Consider the following 21,613-nt stretch of genomic DNA (forward strand, 5'->3'; position numbering starts at 1 on the left):
GGACTTGTGAAATAAAATGGGTGCAACTTGAAATTATTAAGCTTAGCGAAACAAGCCTGTCAAAAAAAGCACACACATTAATTTTTTTTCAGGTATGTAACAATTAATATAGACTACAAAAGAGTATAGATATGAAACGGGTATTGTGATTTGGTTGACTTTTTTCTGTTTCTGGATCTTATTTCTATTTCTGTGGAACTGCATGGTATTTGTGTATTTCACTTGTTAAATATTCTGGTTGGTGGAGTATTACGTCTGTGATTATGGGGTGGACTTCAGTCAGAATTTGCAAAAATTTAATTCAAAATAAGTACAAGAGGAAGGACATGGACTGAGGGAAGGAGAAAAGTATGTTATATTCCTAGTTATCGTACCTATGTATACATGAAATGTGTTCTCTTTATACTAATAAATTTTTTTAAAAAAAATCTTATAATTGTATACAAAATAAAACTGGAGAAATAAAATGAATATTCACAGAAGGAAAACAAAAATATCAAATAACATTGAAAATAAAAGAAAATGAAAAACAATGTATGCCGTGTAATGCAATTTTTTTTTTTTAAGATTTATTTTATTTTATCGCAAAGTCAGATATACAGAGAGGAGGAGAGACAGAACGGAAGATTTTCCATCCGATGATTCACTCCCCAAGTGACCGCAACAGCCAATGCTGTGCCGATCCGGAGCCAGGAGCCTGGAGCCAGGAACTCTCTCCAGGTCTCCCGCGCGGGTGCAGGGTCCCAAGGCTTTGGGCCATCCTCGACTGCTTTCCCAGGCCAAAAGCAGGGAGCTGGATGGAAAGCGGGTGTGCCGTGATTAGAACTGGTGCCCATATGGGATCCCGGGGCGTTCAAGGCTTGAATTGTAGCCGCTAGGCCACGCCGCCAGGCTCAATGCAATCATTTGTACTGCCACACTCACAAGTAGGAAGAATGAGGGGATTTGCCAAAACGTCAGTAAATCCTGATACTTTCACACTGAAAGGAAGGGAAAAGCAAAAGAAACCTACATAAAGATTGTTACTAGTGGGCCTGGTAAAACGGCTCAATCGATTAATGTTCCACATCCAGGCGTCGGAATCCCATATGGGCACCGATTCATATCCTGGTTATTCTACCTGCCTTCCAGTTCCCTGCTTGTGTCCTGGGAAAGCAGCAGAGGATGAACCAAGGCCCTTGGGACACTGCACCCATGTGGGAGACCAGGAAGAAGCTCCTGGCTCCTGGCTTAGGATCACCTCAGCTCTGGCCACTGAGGTAAATGAACCAGCCACTTCATTCACTTGGAGCCACTTGGGGAATGAACCAGCGGATGGAAGATCTTGATGTCTCTCATTTTCTCCTTAAGTCGATCTGTTTCTCCAATAAATGTAAATCTTTTTTTTTTATGTTACCTGTTATACGTATTCCTTCACGAGTATGTTCCTCTGTCCCTTTAAAGGTTTTCCTCCCCCCAAATGCCCTCACTGTCACGTGGCAGCAGGCTTGAAAAGGTGACAGCTGTGGCAGCCAATGACGCGTCTGCTTTTCACGTTCTGTTCCCGCCCCCTCTCACTTGGCGGCAAGGCTGAGGGACAAGCACACGCGCTGACAGGCTCCCAACGCCATTTTGTTCTAGCAACAAGCGGCAGACGCCTCGGCACACGGAATTATGGCGTCACCCAGGAATAAAAACATTCCTGGCTTTGTCTACAAGCTGTGGTCGATCGTGGAGGAGCCGGCCCTGGACCCGGTGATCTGCTGGAGCGAGGTAAGAAACCGAATGGGGGAGGAAATCCGCGCGTGGGAAGCGGTGGCGCCCAGAAGTGGTTTTCACAAACCGTGGAAAATGTCCTTGAAAGAATAAGGATTGAGACAGAGGGACGTTGCGCGGCAAAGTTAAGCTTTGCCTTGAATACAAATTTTTTTCTTTATATATGGCTTTCCAGCAAAAAATATAACTTTGTTTTCCATGTTTACGATTCTCAAAACCTTACGCATGTTGATGGGTGGAAATAGGGTGCTAGGAAAGCCGTGCAGCACGCTCGGGGGGGTCACAACTTCGGTTTTCTTTATTATCTTGTTACTAATAGAAGTTTTCCTGTCAGATGTACCCAAATTGAAGTGGCATGGATGCTTCTAACCAGGCTAGCTTTTCTTGGCTTCTGTGAGGACTTTCTCACGGAGAGCCCTCATTCATCCAAACACCGGCTATTTCTCCCCGACAAAAGCGTGTTGGCGTTTACGGATATTGTATGAATTCCTAATCCCGTTTCTTAAAATTGTTCAAATGGGGGCCCGACGACACGGTGGCCTAGCGGCTAAAGTCCTCGCCTTGAGCACCCCGGGATCCCATATGGGCGCCGGTTCTGATCCCGGCAGCTCTGCTTCCCATCCAGCTCCCTGCTTGTGGCCTGGGAGGGCAGTTGAGGACGGCCCAAGGCATTGGGACCCTGCACCCGTGTGGGAGACCCGGAGGAGGTTCCGGGTTCCCGGCTTCGGATCGGCGCGCACCGGTCCATTGCGGCTCACTTGGGGAGTGAATCAGCGGACGGAAAATCTTCCGTTCTGTCTCACCTCCTCTCTGTATATCCGACTCTTCAGTAAAAACAAGTCAGTCTTTAAAATAAAATTGCTCAAGCGGCATATCGGTGTATTGATTCTGCTTAGTCTCTAATCGCACCCACCTCTGTACTTCAGAACCCTTCAGTTCTCTAAAGTAGATCGAGGCGAGTTCTCTAACTTACTAAACTTACTACTAGTTATCTTGCAAAAAAAAAAAAAAAACAAAAAAAACAAAAAAAACAAAAAAAAAACCAACCCTTCCTAGAAAGAAATAAAATCATGGTTGTTATTTGTTATTATTTATTATAGCTTTGTCAGTTATTAACAATTTATCATTGATATAATAAAATTAAAACTGTTTTTAAAATAGTGGTCCATGGGTACGCTGCAGTGTCACCTACTGCCTCAGAGATGATCGTCTTGTGGCTTTTATTTGTAGACGCCATCTGCTTTAAAAAAATGCTCAATCCATATCAATTTAAAAGTATTTAACACAGAGAAGCAGAAATAGTTAGCTATTAAATGAGTCTGCTCAGAGTTTGGAGAAAATGAGTCTTTCTAAGCCTGTTTGGTTCTTTATTCTGGGATTTCTTACAGACTTGGTTTCAGCTTAATACCCAGGGAGCCAACAGCTGAAGTGGTTAGGACCCTGTCACCCAAGTGGGAGATGAGGAGCCAGTTCTGGGCTCAGAGCTTCAGCCTGGCACAGCCCTGGCTACTAGAGGCGCTGTTAGTGAACCAGCAGGTGAAGCAGTACGTGGGAGATATTTCTCTCTCACTGCCTTGTAAGCAAATAAATGAATATATAAAACTAGTCAGTTTCTGTCGAATGACTAGATCTCACTGGTAAAGCAAATTTGGAGTTTTCTGGAAACGCTGAGAGTCGATATCTTGATGGGATTTGGATTACATGTGTATGCATTTTGCAAAATTCATTGTGATGCATTTTACCTATTTTTTCCTAGTAGACCATGAACAAATATCAAATTATGCGTGCTATTCATGAGTGAAATGTGACAAGCACCTTGAAATGCACCAAAAATAAATTTAATGGATAAATAGAAAGCAAATAGGGTGAGAAGTTAATTGTAGAATCCGCATGATAGAAATATGAGGATTCAATTTTTTCTGTGTACTGGGGAATTTCTGTAATAAAAAAGGAGAAAGTGGGTTGTTGACTGAAAGAACTGTTGTTTAAATTAGCATCTTTGAAATCAGTGAACTTTTTAAAGACTTTTCACGATGCACACTAAAATCTATAGTGTATTTCCACAAGACAGACAATGTTTTTCATAGGTTTTGCCTGGTTTTTGTCTGATGTGGCATGCCCAATATGCCCATTAAATACAGGGGTGTGCCAGAGTGTGTTCATTCTGTTTGTGGGCCGGGTAAAGCCAGTTGTGCTCATCTCACTACTGTGTCTCCAGTGACATCATTTGCACAGAGAAATGGGCTGTTATGGGCATAATTTACATCTTGGAAATCACCAAAATCACCAATGCTACTAGCCACCACCCCGTCACTGCCAGCCTATTATTTAATGCTTCAGAACACGCCAATCTTTCTTTGGCATTTTCCTAACAAAATTGCAGTGCTTCCTCTGCGGAATCCCAAATTTAAGAACCATTTTTGAAGAAAAGAAATAGCATGTTTCTACAGAACTTGTCCCAAGTGAAACAGAAATTTCCATGGTACCATAAGCCCTCAGAATATCAGTCTCCAAGGATAGTATAACAAAACAGCTCTGCATTGGGAAATCAGGACCTGATTCTGTTCTGCTAGTTACTGGCACTGGGATCAGTGGCAAATCACTTCAGTCAGCTGATGTTTCTTCAGTGTTGTTTAGGCCATCAGGCACTGATCCTAGACCCTGAAAACCTAAACAGCAGACTGCCCGCTAGGTACTCACAACCTAATCTGGCAAACCAAAGTGAAAGCGTTCCTAAGACAATCATCTCAGAAATAGTGGTAAATATAACTATATTGGTGCCCATGCTTTATCCTCAGATGGTTAGTATTTTCCAGTAGTCAGCGGAACCTTTTCATTATTAAAGAGAAAATATGTATAGTAAACTAAAAGCTTAAGAATAACTCCAAATATCTAGAAACCAATTTTCTTTATTTAGAATAAGCATGTGTTGTATTAAAGGACTTTAACTGTGGGATGAGTATTTGGCTTAACACTTAAATTCCAAATTAAGATGCCTGTGTAAGGCCAGCATTGTGACAGCAAGTAAAACTTCTGTTTGCGTTTCATATCCGAGCACTGCTGCGTGGCCATTAGATAGTGAACCAGTAGATGAAACATCTTTGCCTCCCTCTCCCACTCACTTACCCCAACCCTGCCTCGTCTCTCCATTTCTCTCAGTATCTATGCCTTTCAAGTAAATAGATTTTATTTTCAGTGCTGTTTGCACCCCAGATTTGTTACACAATTTTGGCTCCTCACTCAAGCTTTGTGTTAATGCAGACACTGGAAGGCAGAAGGTGATGCTTTCAGTATCAGCTCTTGCCACTTACCTGGGAAACCTGGATTGAACCGTCAGTTTTGGCCCAGCCAAGCCCCAGATTAGTGTGGGCATTTAGGAAGTGACCCTGCAAATGGGAGTGCTTTCTTTCCCTCTGTGTGGTTTTGGTTAAGCTCCTTACATTTCTAAACATTCGCTTATTTGTAAAATTCGAATGTTAGTACACACAGCATACAGTTGTGAGGCTTAAATATCACAAGAATCATAATTGTCTTAACAGTTGTAATTGTGATGTTCATAATCCTAACTACCTTGTCATACTGCTGTTAGGATCTGAAATTTTTATAAATGGTAAAGCTCAATAAAAATGAAGGGAATAGCGTTGTTTTACTGTCCACTTCTACAATAATATGTATTGCATCAGTTAACTTGTTGACTTTCTGTACCATAAGAGCAGTAGAAATTATTACTGTGGCTTAAACTTTGAAAATTTGTAGTGGAAAGGAAGAATTTCTCATTGAGGAAGTTGTATAGATTGATAGACCAGTGTTGATATCATTCAAACTAGTTGCTTTCTGATTCTGAGATCCTATGTTATAAATATTTCTGTGGTGTTGTGTTCCTGGAACCCACATTCGGTTCTAGTCTCCTAGCTTTAACCTGATCCAGCTGTGGCTATTGAGGGTGTTTGGGAAATGCACTTGCTCCCTCTCTCCCTACCACCTCAATTCAAATACATAATTAAGTAATTATTTAATTACTATAAAAAACTATGCAACCATGTTGGCAAGTTTTACTACAAAATGTTGATGGCGAATATGACACAGGCCTTTGAAACTACCTGCCAGTAGTAACTCCATTTCTCCCCTTAGCTAATGCACTGAATTTCACAGAGAACTTTTTCATGATTTCTTCTTTCTCCGAATTACAGCACCCTTGTTACCATCCCTTACTTTCAGCTGATCATTACACTTGCTATTTTACTGAAAAATAAAAATTGGAAAAGAGAACTCTTGTAATCCCTAACACCAAATCTCACTTGTTAGCTAGTGGTTTCCACTTACTCTGCTTTATTTCCTGTTGTTATTGAGCTGCTTTTACCATTAGATACACACACCCTCTACCTGTGCACTCAATTTCATCATTTATCTTCATCTTAAGGACATCTTTCCAGGAACTTTTGTGAAAAATATTCCCTTATTAACTTTCCTTTTCTATTAATCCATCAGTGCAAGCATGCCATAATTCCTCGTTGTTTTTTTTTTTTTCTTTTGGCCACCTTTCCTCCTACCTTGCCATGCCCCTCCTCTACTGATAGAGAAAAACACAAAAACTCTCCAAGCAGTAGTAGAGGGTTGGGAAAAAAAAGAAAGAAAAATGTCCTGATCCTTCACTGGTGTTCTGCAAGTTAGTTGTTATCATCTCCATCATTCCACTACTCAAACAAAAAATCTTGCAATTATCTTTATGTCTTTTATACACTGCCATGCATCTTGCAACATAATCCTGTTGCTAAGGCCAAAGCCAAGATCCGGAAGCTTCATAAGGATTGCCCACATGGTGACAGGTCCCCAAAAGCTGAAACCATCCTCACTGCTTCCCCCAAGCCGTTAACAGAGAGCGCAGACCAGTCACCCATAGTGACTGCCTGCTATGCCAGGTTGTTGGCCCCAGTTTCCAGTGTTTTTATTTTTCTTATTGGTGTTTTAAGTATTCTCATATTGTTTTCCATAGTGTCTGAACTAGTTTACATTCTCAGCAGAAGTGTGTAAGAGTTCCTCTTTGTCCTCGTACTCATCAGCATTTGTTGCTCTCTGGCTTTGATTGATGACAAGGGAGAGGTAATAGCTCATTGCAGTTTTTGATTTGTATTGAGCAGTTTCCCATGTAATTTGGCCATTGGGATTATAAAAGAGATTGTGAACCTGACCATGGCCTCATGAAAAGGCAAAGTCCATTGTCATCCGAGTATGTATTTAAGTAGGCTCTAAACCTGAGTTATGGATTTGGGTGTGTATACCCATGTTGCTGCAGTTGCAATGGAAGTGAGTTTAGAACATTTTTCCAAAGGGCATCTATTGTTGGTATGAGTGGGGTAGGAGAGTGCCACCTAGTGCCTTTCTGAGTTAAAACCTACTGTTTCTGACCTTTGCTGGTTTTCTCATCAGCAAGTTAATTATGCCAATTTATAGCTTTTGATCTTTAAGAAAATTCCCCCAGATCTACATCACATAAAAACTGTTGCTCTGTGAGACACATAAATATTAATGAGAAGGGGTGGATACACCAGTTAATATGCATATGTTTGGGGAGGGGTGGGGAGAACCCAAGTATCTATGTAATTGTGTCACATAATACAATGTAATTACTGAAGTTAAACAATAAATAATTAAAAAAAAATATGCATATGTCCCATGTAGAGAACCCAATTCAATTACCAGTTCTGGCTTCTGGCAGCAGTAATGGCTCAAGTCATTTAGTTCCTACCACTGATGTGGGAGAACTGAGTTGAGTTCCTAGCTTCTGGCTTCAACCTGGTCCAGTCCTAGTTGCTGTGGGGACTTGGAAAGTGAACCAGTGCATAGGAGTGTACTCTCTCTCCTGCTGTTAAATAGATTTCTAAAACTCTGAATGAAAGTGCTAGAGTATCAGAGCTGACAAAAACTTGGTGCATGTGTGTATGGAGATTTGCAAACTACAGAAGGATACAAAAAGAAAAATCCAATTTTCTATTTTCTCTTCCATATTGATATATGTATTTTTATACATATATTAATCTATATATTTGTATTCATACTTGTGTATTATAATATAATGCTTATATATTATAATATATAAATTATAATATATATGCTTATATATTAAAGCTAACGCTAAATTCAAATATTCTTCAAATTTGTAATTTGCTTTTTTCATTAATATATTTTGTATATTGGTTATGGCATTAAATATTTGAAAATGTAATTTTAATTGCTATTTTCATCTAAATGTTCTGAGATTTACTTAGCTATTGTATTTTGGACATTTAGGTGGTTTTTAATTTTAGAATAATTCTGCGATGACATAAGGAATACATTTGAAAAATATTTATCATAATTTCTGCTTCTGTGGAATAGATCCTTAAAATACCAACAGTTATATTAATGAATATGAGCATTTTAAAGAAAATTCTTATTGCCAAATGATTTTTTTCAGGAAAGCTGCACTGATTTATGTAATGGCTAGTAGTGATACAGAAGTGGCACTCATTATTTTTAAAAAATCAAACTGCTGTCAGAAACGTGTGCTTCTCTCCACCTGCTGACATTTCTCCCCATGATAATTCAAGACCCTGTATTTTCCTTTCCGAATTTATCAGCGTAGTTTTGCTGGTCCGACTAGAATTAAAATTGCCTATAGCTACAGAAACTGTATCTTGGAAAACAAATAAACAATGTACATGTACATATGTGTGTATATATGTGTTTATATGTGCTTTTTAAAAATTAAAAACTAAACAAAATTTAAAAAATGACGAGTTATGATTTACAGAAGCAGTACATAGGGGCCACTGCTGTGCTATAGTGAATACAGTCGCTACCTGCAGCACCCACACCCCTTAAGAGGGCCAGTTAAGATCCTGACTGTTATAACATGTGATTTCACCTCCTGCTGCCTGCTAACATACTCCCTGCCTGGGAAAACAACATGAGGTGGCCCAAATACTTGGGCTCCTGTACCCATGTGGGAGACCTGGATGAAGCTCCTGGCTCCTTGGTTTTTACCTGGCTAAGCCCTACCTGTTCAGCCATTTCAGGGCATGAACTAGTGCACAGAAGATCTCTCTCCCTCTCTCTGTCCTTCTCTTTCTGTGACTCTTTTCAAATGGAAATAGACATTAAAATAATTCTAAATATGATGCATACTTATTATAGAAAATTACCAAAAAATTCAACATGACTATTTCTGAAATGTAATACTTTGATTTCCTGTGTTATATTTGTATTTTTGAAAAGAAACAAGACTTATGGAAAAGAATAATTATCTGTGTTGTATTTACATAAAATTTTATTTCTATTTGTGTGTATCAGCACATGTACCCACACGTACACACACATATGCAGGTTTGCATTTCAGTGAATACTCCTAGTTTTCAGCACATTTGAAATCTGTACATATGAGAGTTCTACATGAAGATTATTTTTAAAAGGTCTACTCTGATAAAAATGCATGGTTTCAATCATTTTGCACCAAAATATCTTTAAATTCTGTTTTTTCATGAACTTTGTAAGTATGGTCCTATAGTTCAGTGTCAATTTGTATGTAAATGTAAGCTACTTAAAATGCTAATAAAAATCTTAACCATAGTTACGTTTGGAGGGCGGAATTTTTTGGGATGACTTTTTAACTTTGATTTTTCTGTGTAATTCATCTTCACATTGATGGTATATCATTTCAAAGTTCAGATTAAAGTTAAGTTTAATACTGAGGAAGAGCTAAAGCACGAAAATTTCATGTAATACATGCAATAATGTGTCTTTTTTAAACAGTAGTTTATCTTGAAGATTATCCTATGATTTTTTTATGCTTATTCGCTGAAATGCAATGAGACAAAAAGCATGCTTCTGTGCACTGGTTCTTTTTCCAATGCCTCTGATAGTCAGAACTAGACCAGGCTTATGCCAGGAGGCCTGATTTCATCCTGTTCGTGTGGCAGGGATCCAATCATGTAAGACTCACATCCAGGCACTCCGATATGAGATGAAGGCATCCTAGGTGAAGTCTTAACTGCTACATTAAATACTCCAAAATCTAACACATAAATTTTATATCTTTAAAATAGCTGTACATTGTGAACATTGTTCCCATGAAATTATCTTTTAAATTGCGTTTTAAGAATTATGTAATGTTCCACCATACAAATATGACATCAGCAATGTAAACTTTCCTCCAATTATTGAATATCTAAGTTCTGTTCAGCCAAATACTATTTTAAATACATGAAAAAAAATGTTCTCTTTTAAAGGTACCCCAAGCTGCCAATGCTCTTGTAATATAATCACTATTGGATTAATATTTTTGATGGATTTATTGTTCAGTATTTTCTGTGTTCTGTCAATTTTTCACAAAATTGTGGCCTAAATGCATAATTTATTTGATTGGAATATGCATTGAGGATTTATCTACTTATGTCTTTTGGAGAGTGGATTTTACAGCTAAGTCTACATATATAGGTAATTTCCTATAAATTTTATCATTGGAATTTCTAAATCAAACATTGCATATTGTAGAATTTTAAATACATATTTTGGAGAAATTAAGATGATTTAAATTCTTGCCAACAATGCATAGTAGCCTGGTTATATGAACTTGTGCCAACTTTCAAGATTAATATATTTTTTAAATCTTTGCCAATTTGATACACAATTATATTTCATTGTTTATTAATTTACATTTTGAGCACCTTTTTCAAACCAAAATTTGATCATTTTTCCTCTTCGTGTATTTTTCCGTTTTTTTTCTACTGGGATTTTTTTCTCTTGTAGTAATTCATAAAGCACATTGTGTGCTAACAGCAAGTAGCTCCTTGTTACGTGCACTGAGAACATTCTTCCTATTTTAAATTTATCTTTTAAATTTGCTTTTCTGTATTTTTAATTGTATGATATTTATACATGTTTTCCCTTTTTATAGCCAAAGCCGTTACACTCTTCTTTGCGATTTCTCTCTGTAGCAGATTCTATCTCTTTGTGGGATAATATTTTAACAATGATGTTTGGTTTTACATATTTACAAGACCTTCAAGTTTTTGGTTTCTGGTATATTGTCATGGAATTGTCTTATTGATAACGTTTCTCTAAATGAATTGTGTTTTCTCCTTCCCTTATTTCTAGAGTGGTAACAGCTTTTGCATTATGGATGAAGACATCTTTGCTAAAGAAGTACTTCCAAAATACTTCAAACATAGCAATATACCCAGTTTCATACGACAGCTCCACCTCTGTAAGTATGACCTCTACTTCTGTAAGCATTATTGGCATTATTGGAAAGTAGATTCGTAGAAAAAGTAGGCATTTTGTTTTAAGCATAGGAATTTTGCTCTGAGTTAAGTGACAGCTCCAAATGTTTGAAACACTAGTTAAGTTGCTACCTGAAATCCATGCATCCCATATCAGAGTACTTGATTCAAAGCCATACGTTTCTACTTCTAATCTGGGTTCTGTTTATGCACATCCTGTGGGACAGAAGGTTACAGCTCATGGGTCCCTTCTACCGGCGGCAGGGAACTGGGAGCAGTTTTGGGTACCTGCCTTAACACCCTGCTGCAGTTCTAACTGTTGCAGGCGTTTAGAAAGTGAACCAACAGATAAAATTCTCTCTCTCTCTCTCTCTCTCTCTCTCTCTCTCTCTCTCTCTCTGTCTCCCCCATCTTCTCCTTCTCTTCCTGTCTTCTTTCATATAAATATATTTTTAAAAAAATATATCTTGGGGGGCTCGGCGCCGTGGCCTAGTGGCTGAAGTCCTCACTTTGCATGTGCCAGGATCCCATATGGGCGCCAATTTGTGTCCCAGCGGCCCCGCTTCCCATCCAGCTCCCTGCTTGTGGCCTGGAAAAGCAGTCCAGCACAGCCCAAAGCCTTGGGACCCTGCACACATGTGGGAGATCCGAAAGAGCTCCTGCCTCCTGGCTTTGGATTGGCGCAGTGCCGGCCGTTGCAGTCACTTGGGGAATGAATCAGGAGATGGAAGATCTTCCTCTCTGTCTTTCTTCTTCTCTGTGTATCTGACTTTGCAATAAAAAAATAAATAAATCTTTTAAATACACACACACATAAAAAAGTAAGTGTGTGTAGTGTGTGTGTGTGTGTGTGTAAATATAAAATTTACCAGTCAGGCAAGATCTGCTTTATTTCTTTTGGGTTATATAATCTTAGTCCGTAACTGACTGGTACCTGATTATGTGTCTAGTTTAATTCTAGTAGGATTACAGTTGAAGAATGGAGTCTTTTTGTAAAAGACTGGTTCATTTTTATTTGAAAGGTACATTTACAAAGATCTTCCACCTGCTGTTTCATTCCCCAAATGACTACAATGGCCACAGCTGAGCCAGTCTGAAGTCAGGAGCTTCTTCCAGGTCTCCCACATGGGTGCAGGAGCCCAAGGCCTTGGGTCCTCCTCTACTGCTTTTCCAGGCCACAAGCAGGGAGCTGGATCAGAGGTAGAACAGGCAAGACAGGATTCAGTACCCATATAGGATGCCAGTGCCTGCAGGACACTGTTATTCCCAGGATAGAGGTTTTTTTTTTAACAGATTAAGTATATTTGGTGTAGGTCATGCAGCTAGCCAACAGAGGTCTGCACTCCACTAACCCATGAAACATTGATTATTTTCTCTGTCTAATCTTTAGAATGTAAGGTCTATCATACATTGATATGGGTTCTCGTGTTGCCATAAGTCCCCTGTTTATCGCAGTTACTTTGTGTTGCCATTAAAAAAAGTTGAAATACAAAATGTATTAAAGCTTATCTGTGTATACGCTCACCTGCGCGCACGCGCACACACACACACACACACACACATATAACTTTAGGATTCTGTTTTTGTAAAAATTATGTCTTACATAATTTTAGTTTGGCATTTTTTTTAAAGATTTATTTATTTTTATTGGAAAGGCAGATATACAGAAAGGAGGAGAGACAGAGAGGAAGATCTTCCATCCAGTGGTTCAATCCCCAAGTGCTCGCAACTGCCGGTACTGCGCCAATCAGAAGCCAGGAGGCAGGAGCTCTTTCGGATCTCCCACACGTGTGCAGGGTCCCAAGGCCTTGGGCCATCCTCGACTGCTTTCCCAGGCCACAAGCAGGGAGCTGGATGGGAAGCAGGGCCACTGGGATTACAACCTGCGCCCATATGGGATCCCAGCATGTACAAGGCGAGGACCCTAACCACTACGCCACTGCGCTGGGCCCTAGTTTGGCATTTTTTAAATAAATATTTTCTCACATTTGGAGTAATATTTTACCATTTCATATAATACCAATGAGATACTTTTTCAAATACTTATTAAGGGCACTTATACGTATTTAGTATTTTTTTCTGAAATTTCCCTAAGTGCGTATTATCTTATGGTAAAAAAAAATCTGTAGGGCTCGGCAGCGTGGCCTAGTGGCTAAGGTCCTCGCCTTGATCCCATATGGCCTCTGGTTCTAATCCCGGCAGCTCCATTTCCTCTCTATCTCTCCTCCTCTCAGTATATCTGACTTTGTAATAAAAATAAAATAAAAATCTTTAAAAAAAATCTGTAAAATAACTTCGAATTATTTTCTTCAGGATCTCAAAAATCACAGTGAGAGAAACTATACATTACAGTGCCTTAAAATATCCAAATTAGAATCACACATTTATTGACAGTTCGCAATATTTTCATTTTAAATATCTAAGTTATACCATTCAGAAACAGAGATGTTGCTTCATATGTAATTTTAGGATTTCTTTGTGTACTCACAAGTTACTGTTGTTATTTTTCCTTTTGCTTTTTCTCTCACCTTTTCATTTTTTATTTTCCAGCCTGACACATTTGCTATTGACCCTCTCACACTATAACTAGAGACATGATCTGTGGTTGCCAGTTACACAGAAGAATTAAAAACTGTAAATTTTCTAATATCTCCTCATTGTTTTTCCAGCACATTAGAGTTTGAGATTTCATCGAATATTTTATAGCCTTATCAAAGTATTTTCAATTAATTTCAAGTAAAAAATACTCTGTTATTTCTCATATTTCTAACTAATTTATTTTAGGGTAGCATATATTTTATTGATAATAATTTGAATTTAGTATTTATGTTGTGGCTTATATGTAGGAAAAAGATTCATGCTTACTATTACTGCCAGAATGAGAATTAATAGTAAATTATTCTGGGCCCGGTGCGGCGTGGCCTAGCGGTTAGAGTCCTCGCCTTGAACGCACCAGGATCTCATATGGGTGCTGGTTCTAATCCCGGCGGCTCCACTTCCCATCCAGCTCCCTGCTTGTGACCTGGGAAAACAGTCGACGATGACCCAAAGCCTTGGGTCCTTGCACCCATGTGGGAGACCCGGAAGAGGTTCCTGGTTCCTGGTTCCTGGCTTCGGATCAGCACAGCACCAGCCGTAGGGGTCACTTGGGGAGTGAATCAATGGATGGAAGATCTTCCTCTCTGTCTCTCCTCCTCTCTGTATATCTGACTTTGTAATGAAAATAAAATATATCTTTTTAAAAAAAGTAAATTATTCTAAAAGTCCCCGGATGGCTGCAATGGTCTGAGCTAGGACAGGTCAAAGGCAACAGCCAGAAGCTTCCTCTTTGTCTCCTGGGTGTCTGCAGGAGCCCAGACACTTGGGACGATCATCCACTGCTCTTCCTAGGCCATTAGCAGGGAACCGGGTAAGAAATGGAGCAGCTGAGACGATAGTAAGCACCCATATGGGGTGTTGGCATTGCAGGTGGCAGCTTCAGCCACTACATCACAATGCAATTCCAGCAGGATGTTTTGAAATATATTTACTGTGTAGAATAATTAAATCTAGGTGAATAACAGATTCATTGCCTCACAAATTGATCATTTTTGTGAGGAGAACACTTAGCCACTCTGAATTTTTCAAGAATGAATAATCATAACATTTACGAAATAACATTTTAAAAAATGTTTTGAAGTAAGCAGTCATCATTTAACCATAGTCCCTATGCTGTGCAGTAAATCTCTTAAACACCTAACTGTAATTATATATTCTTTGACTAAAATCTCCTCACTCTATCTCCCCACTAAACACCCCAGACTCTGACAACCACTATTCTTTCTCTGCTTTTATGAGATCAATTATTTAGATTCCACATTTAGGGGAGCCTACACATACTTGCTTTCCTGTGCCTGGATTATTTCACTTAGCATAGTATCCTCAAGTTCCATCTGTGTTGTCACAAATGACAGGATTTCTGAATAGTATCCCATTCTATAGTTAGATCACATTTCTTTATTCATTTATCTTCAATTTGTTTTAAAATTTAATTGAAAGGCAGAATCACAGAGAGAGGGAGAGACAGTGAAAAAGGAAAATCTTCCATCCATTAGTTCACTCCCCACAGATGGACAAAATGGCCAAGGCTGGGCCAGAAGAAAGCTAGGAGCCAGGAGCTTATTCCAGGTGTCCCGTATGGATATAGAGTCCTAAGCATTTGGGCTATCTTCTGCTACTTTCTCAGGCCACCAGTTGGATCTGAAGTGGAGCAGCTGAGACTCGAACAGGCGTTTGTATGGAATGCCTGCCTTGCAGGCAACAGACACCTTTACCTGCTACCCCACAGTGTCAGCTCCTATCCATTTATCTTTTGAGGACACTTAAGATTACATGCTGTGACAATTGCAAGTAGTGATGCAGCTGTATCTTCAAGTTACTGCTTTCATTTTTTTCTTCTGGAGCTCCATAGTGAGATTACTGGAGCATATGATGCTTCTTGTTTTCATTTTTTTTTGAACCATGTCTGTGCTGTTTTTCGTTACGGCTATCATAATTTAGATTTGCAATGACATTTTGTAAGAGTTCACTTTTCTCTTCACCCTGAAACTTTTTGTCCTTTTGGAAAATATTATTCTGACAATAGGAAGTGTATCTTGTAGTGGTTATGATTTGCATTTCCTTGAGGATTAGTGATATTGAATATTTTTTCATTTCTTTCATATTCCTGTGGACCATTTGTATCCTTTTGAAAATGTCAGCCATTGTCCATACCCGCAGTGTCAGCATGTGTTTAAATACCAGAATGATGGATTTGTGACTGCTTATGAAGGACTATGCTGTTAATTATAATTATTAAATTATTAATTATAATTATTAAATCTGGGAGAAATCAGTGGGTAGGGGTATTTTCGAAGGGGGTAAGGGAAATTCCAGAGCCTATGGAATTGTATCATAAAATTAAAAAAAAATAAAATGTAGAAGTATTTCAAACTAACATAGCAAAAAAATATTAAAGAGCTTCTGAACAAGAAAAAAAAGAAATGCACAATAAGGTGCTTTCTCACTTTTTGAAAAAATTTTATTTATTTTTATTGGAAAAGCAGATATACAGAGGAGGAGAGACAGAGAGGGAGATCTTCTGTCTGCTGATTCACTCCCCAAGTGTCCGCAACGGCTGGAGCTGAGCTAATCTGAAGCCAGGAGCCAGGAGCATCTCCTGGGTCTGCCACACGGGTGCAGAGTCCCAAGGCTTTGGACTGTCCTCGACTGCCCAAGCAGAAAGGGCTTTGCAGGCCACAAGCAGGGAGCTGGATGGGAAGCAGGACCTCCAGGATTAGAACCGGTGCCCATATGGGATCCTGGCGCGTTCAAGGCGAGGACTTTAGCCACTAGGCTATCGTGCCAGGTCCCTTTCTCACTTTAAAATCAGATTGTTTTCTTGTTACTGAGCCATTTGAGCCCTTTGGGATTAATTTGGATATATTTTGGATATTAACACTTTACTAGACATACTGTGTGCATCTATTTTTTCCCATTCTGTTGTATCATCGTTTGGCTGATTGTTCCCTTTGCTGTACGTAGCTGTTAAGCCTGATGAAATTGAATCTGCCTATTTTTGCTTTTGTTGCCTGAGGTACTGATATCCTACTCAAATAATAAATTACCCGAACCAGTGCCATGGAGCTTTTTCTTCTATGTTTTATTCTAAAAGTTTTAACTTCTGGGGACTCGTACTTAATATTAAGTTTAATGCATTTTGGTTGATTTTTATATATAATGATAAAAAAAGTCTAAATTCATTCTTGTGCCTGTAGATGTTCAATTCTCCCAACAGCATTTATGAGATTATTTGTAAGATTTAGTTGAAAGGCAGAAGGAGAGACACAGAGAGACACACATTTTCTATGTGCTGATTTATTCCTCAGTATATACCAGTGCCAAGCCAGGACCGAAGAACTTCACCTCAGCCTCTTACATGAGTGACAGGTAGAAATACTTGGGCCATTTTGCACTGCCTTCCCAAATGCATTACTAAGCATTAGATCAGAATTGGGGTAGCTGGCACTAAATATTGTACTCCAATATGGGACAACCCATTGAGCTGTAACACTTGCTATTTGCCCCCAATATCACTTATATAAGAAATTGTTCTCTCTGTGTATCTATGACACTTTTGCGGAAGGTTGTATGGCTGTGAATGCATAGATTTATTTCCGACCTTTCTAGAATATTTTGAAGCAAGGTAGTATGCCCCCAGACTTCTTTTCTTCTGTTTTTTTTTTTTTTTTCTAAAAGTTACATTGACCCTAGACAGGGCAAACAGGCAGGCAGTGACCGGAGAGGTCCCCATCCAGAGCTGAGGGCCTCCTGGCTGCAGGCTATCCCAGTGCAGAGATCTGGGGAGGCGGTGCCCTAGGCCCCGTGATGCAGTCATCCCAGTGACCTGTGCAGGCTTCTGCAGCCTGAGAGCTGGGGGAGGGGATACTTCTGTGCGACACTTTGACTAACAAGAGGGAGTCTCCTAGCTGCAGAGCACAAGTTGGCTTTTGAAGTGCTGCTTCCTGCCACAGCACCCACCTCCTTCAAGGGTCCCTTTGGAAAGAGACTGAACCAGGTGATGGCCACTATCAAGACACTACTTTTCCAAGGACCAAAAATGCGACCCTGTGTTCTATATCCTTAACCCCCTGAATCTGAACAGTATCCCAGACCTCAAGAACTTGACTTAGGAGAACAAGCTCTAGATCTAGGATCAGCATGTTATCATGTAGGTATAAGGCTCGGGCATCGAGTCCTGGAGGTGAGCACACTGGCAAGAGCAGATTTTGATTCCCGCATTGCTCCCAGTTACCCCACCTGAGTGACTGTCTGAGGGAGCCTGAAACCTCTTGCCTTGGCGCTAGCTCCCCTCCCGCCCCCGTGACCCTAATCCTCTCCAAGGCGTCCCTGAAAGTACCTGAATCCAAAGTTTCCCTCCCAGTATTTATTAGCAATATTACCTTCTGCACCACTCCAGGAGGAAGCTGAGGCCTGATTCGTAGCCCCCCACTTCTTTGACCTAGTCTGTCCTTCCAGACCCACTCAATAGCAGCAGCCCAAACCAGCCACTTTGGGTTCTGTACCTGTTGCTCCTGAGCAAAGTCCTTAGGACAGCAGCCACCTTCATGCCCGTCCCACGTTCCAGCCCTCTTGGGACAGCAGCTACCCTCATGCCCTACCCCACACTGTGCATCTCCAAAGGTATCACTGTCCACTGCTTAGTAGAGCGCTTCAAGGTGCCAGCATTCACCACAGTGCAGCTTCCTGGGCTACCTCTCAGAGCTCCATCCCGAGCTGCTATGAACACAGCTGTAATTTGAGTTTCACTCCCAGGATCTGCCTTCTCCCAGCCTCATGGCTTCTGCCCTGAGATGTGAAACCAAGGCCATTATACCTTCTCCCTCTCTCTGGTCCTTTTACACCTGGAGGATGATCAGCCTCCCTAGCTGACCAAGCCCACATCATCCCTGTGAAGTGGGCACAAGCATCTGGAACCCAGTAGGACTGGACATTAAGTGCTTTGGAGTAAAGCGGAACTGAGCTTCCCTCCATCTTTCTACCTCCCAGGGCCCCCTTGTGCTAGGAGAGTTGTGTGTGGGTTCACTTCCCTACACCTGCTGAAGGATACACATTTGCAGAAGGTTGTCCCATGGGCACCTTACCAATTTAAGCTTCCCAAAGCAATGGGAGAGGCTGTGTGCTCATCCTCTGATGTCACACATCTTAGACCAATTGGCCAAAGGAAAACTCAAGGGAGAGAAGGCTTGCCCAGTGCCTGCCACCCATGGAATCTTGGGCCTTGCAGACTGAAAATGCAGGTTCACTCTCACATCTCCTACATTTGGATGGCATGTTATCCAGAATCCAAGAGCAGAAAACATCAGAGCAGGCTTCTGTAGTGTAATATTTTCCAAAAGGGCAGTCAGGAGACATTCTAGTCTTCGGACAGGACTCAGAAGCACCCAGCCAGCCTCCCTGACCCAGGTGCAGAAAGCATGTTAGATAGTTAAGATAGACTCTGGGTGTAGATTCCACTTCTGCCACAGGGTGTTTATGGCTTCTTTATCAAACTTGCAGACTTTTAGGAGATAGGATTAGTACACCATGCCTCCTCCTAGGGCACTTGACAACATGCAGTTTCTTCCAGTATAGTCCAGAAAGGTGGAGCCAGGCCAGCTGCCACTCCTATTGGAGTCCGTGGCAGGTGTTCTGCTGTCATCAGCCCTCGGTCTGCTCTCCTTGTTTGAAGGACATGCCCTTTTGACCATCCTTTGCTATTGCAAATGGAGTCTATATCCAGGCATCCACATACCCTGCTAACACTTGGCTGTTTGTGGGAAAAGGGGAAGGTGGAAATTGGAGACAAATAGGCCACAGCTGGAATTATCTGTAAATCGCCCACTGGAGATAGTGTGACCTAACAGCTATAAGGAAATGAACCTGGGTTTGAAGTCCATCTCTGTCTCTTGCCAGCTGTGTGACCTTGCTTCAGTTCATTCAGTTACAAGGTGTGCACAAGAACAGAACCTGCCTCTCAGAACTGATGGGGCACTTCCAGCATTAGCACATATCACCTGCTCTAATCTGACAGAACAAGTGTTTAGTGGCCATGTGAGGTTAAGGTCAGTCTTACTGACCACATAATCTGGAGTGAAAGTGCTGTCTGTAACCTAGTGCTGACACATCCATTTATGAACACTGTTTGCCTGGTAAAGAGGTTTTCGCCTTTTTTTTTTTCTTTGAACAAATATTTTATCCCCTGTTTGCCAGCTATTATTCTAGGCAAGATGGAGCACAAAGCAGAGGGTTATCGAGTGATCACAGTGCTATGAAAGATGGTTGAGGGAGTGAGAGTGGGGAGCAGCAGCATTTTCAATTAGGATGAAGGAACATTTCCCTGAGTAAGTGGTAATTAAGATCTGAGGACCATAAGAAAGATATCCTTGCAAATATCTTCACACAGAAGAATTCAGGCCTGACATTGTAGCCTACTGGCTAAATCCTCGCCTTGCATCTGCCAGGATCCCATATGGGTGCTGGTTCTTTCTTAGGATGCTCCTCTTCCCATCCAGCTCCCTGCTTGTGGCCTAGGAAAGCAGTCGAGGATGGGCCAAAGCCTTGGGACCCTGCACCTGCATGGGAGACCTGGAAGAGACTCCGGGCCCCTGGCTTCAGATCGGCTCAGTTCCAGCCATTGTGGCCATTTGGGGAGTGAACCAGTGAACAGATCTTTCTTTCTGTCTTTCTTTCTCTGTTTATCTGGTTTTGCAATAAAGAAAATTACAACAAATATTTATTATTATTATTTTTATTACAAAGTCATATATATATATATGTACAGAGAAGAGGAGGAGAGACATAGAAGATCTTGCATCCAATGATTCACTCCCCAAGTGAGCACAATGCCCGGTGCTGCGCTGATCCGAAGCCAGGAGCCAGGAACTTCCTCTGGGTCTCCCACATGGGTGCAGGGTCCCAAGGCTTTGGGCCATCCTCGACTGCTTTCCCAGGGCACAAGCAGGGAGCTGGATAGGAAGTAGAGCTGCCGGGGTTAGAACTGGCGCCCATATGGGATCCCGGCACATTCAAGGCAAGGACTCTAGCCATAGGCTAGGCCACCTCGCTGGGCCCCAATAAATATTTTTTCTTAAAGACGAGAAGGATAGGGAAATGACAGAGATGGAGGGGTGAATGTGGGAGAATACGGGTAGGGCTCTGCAGGCCACAGGGCCTACTGTGTAACTGCTGTGCCTCCTTCATGGGGTCAAGTTCCAGCTGTCCCCTCAGCTGACTTGAGCTTCAACAGAGCAGTCGCTGTGCTAAACAAGCCTGGAATGGTTTTTCTTGGCATAGAAGTTGTCCACTCTGTCCTTGTATCTGTGTGCACCACCAATGTTAGACTTGACAGGATAATTTTTCTTGATCCTGTATTCTCATGAGACTGCGCCTTAGTGAAGTATCATCCTTCAGGTTCACACAGCCTTAGAGCCTTGATTGGAGCTTCTTGATTATCAAGCTCTAGGGGTGGGAGTATCGGGCCTGGATGAAGAGAGTAGGCAGCGTGAGAGTTATTGTGATTCTGGGGACACTGGCCAGTGAAAGTTGCTGGGACTGTAGGAAAGGCATTGTCCTGAGCATATCCGAGAAAGTCAGGTGTATGCCTAATGCAGAGTTTGTAACCACAAAGGTCACAACCCTAACCATGGCGTACTCTAGTTATCCAGGCACATCCTGCAGACAAAGGATCCTCCCCAACTACAGCACTCCCTCTTAATTGGGACACCCCTTATATTCAGGACACTGCCCAAGCTGGAGCACTTTCCCTAACCACAACACTGGCCATCCACACATGGCTGGGAGATGCCCATCAAAAGGGCACCTCTCATCAGCTGGGGCGTCCTCCTTGCCAAGGAACACCCCTACCCCTGAAAACTATCTCTTCAAGCAGTGCAGTACTTTAAGTCGCCCTCCAGGTTCATTGCAGGGTGTCCACCTCTGCAAAAGCTGATGAAATTATTGTGCATTTAGGGTTAGAGGTCAGGGGTCAAAATGTTGGGTTCTTCTCCACCCTGATCGTTCTG

The 21,613-nt window shown here is 41.1% G+C and overlaps 1 protein-coding gene across 4 annotated transcripts in view; it reads left to right on the forward strand.

Moving 5' to 3' along the window:
- Positions 1-1,569: 1,569 nt before the first annotated feature.
- LOC131478491 (heat shock factor protein 3-like) overlaps positions 1,570-21,613 on the forward strand; it is an 86,164-nt gene continuing 66,120 nt past the window's right edge. For all 4 annotated transcript variants that reach the window (XM_058658366.1, XM_058658363.1, XM_058658364.1 and 1 more), the window contains exons 1-2: positions 1,570-1,752; positions 10,888-10,996. In XM_058658366.1, the coding sequence (XP_058514349.1) occupies positions 1,654-1,752; positions 10,888-10,996 (208 nt within the window). In that variant the 5' untranslated portion in view covers positions 1,570-1,653. The remainder of the gene's footprint in view (positions 1,753-10,887; positions 10,997-21,613) is intronic.

Source organism: Ochotona princeps, chromosome X (assembly GCF_030435755.1).
Source record: "Ochotona princeps isolate mOchPri1 chromosome X, mOchPri1.hap1, whole genome shotgun sequence".
NCBI classification, from domain to species: Eukaryota; Metazoa; Chordata; class Mammalia; order Lagomorpha; family Ochotonidae; genus Ochotona; species Ochotona princeps.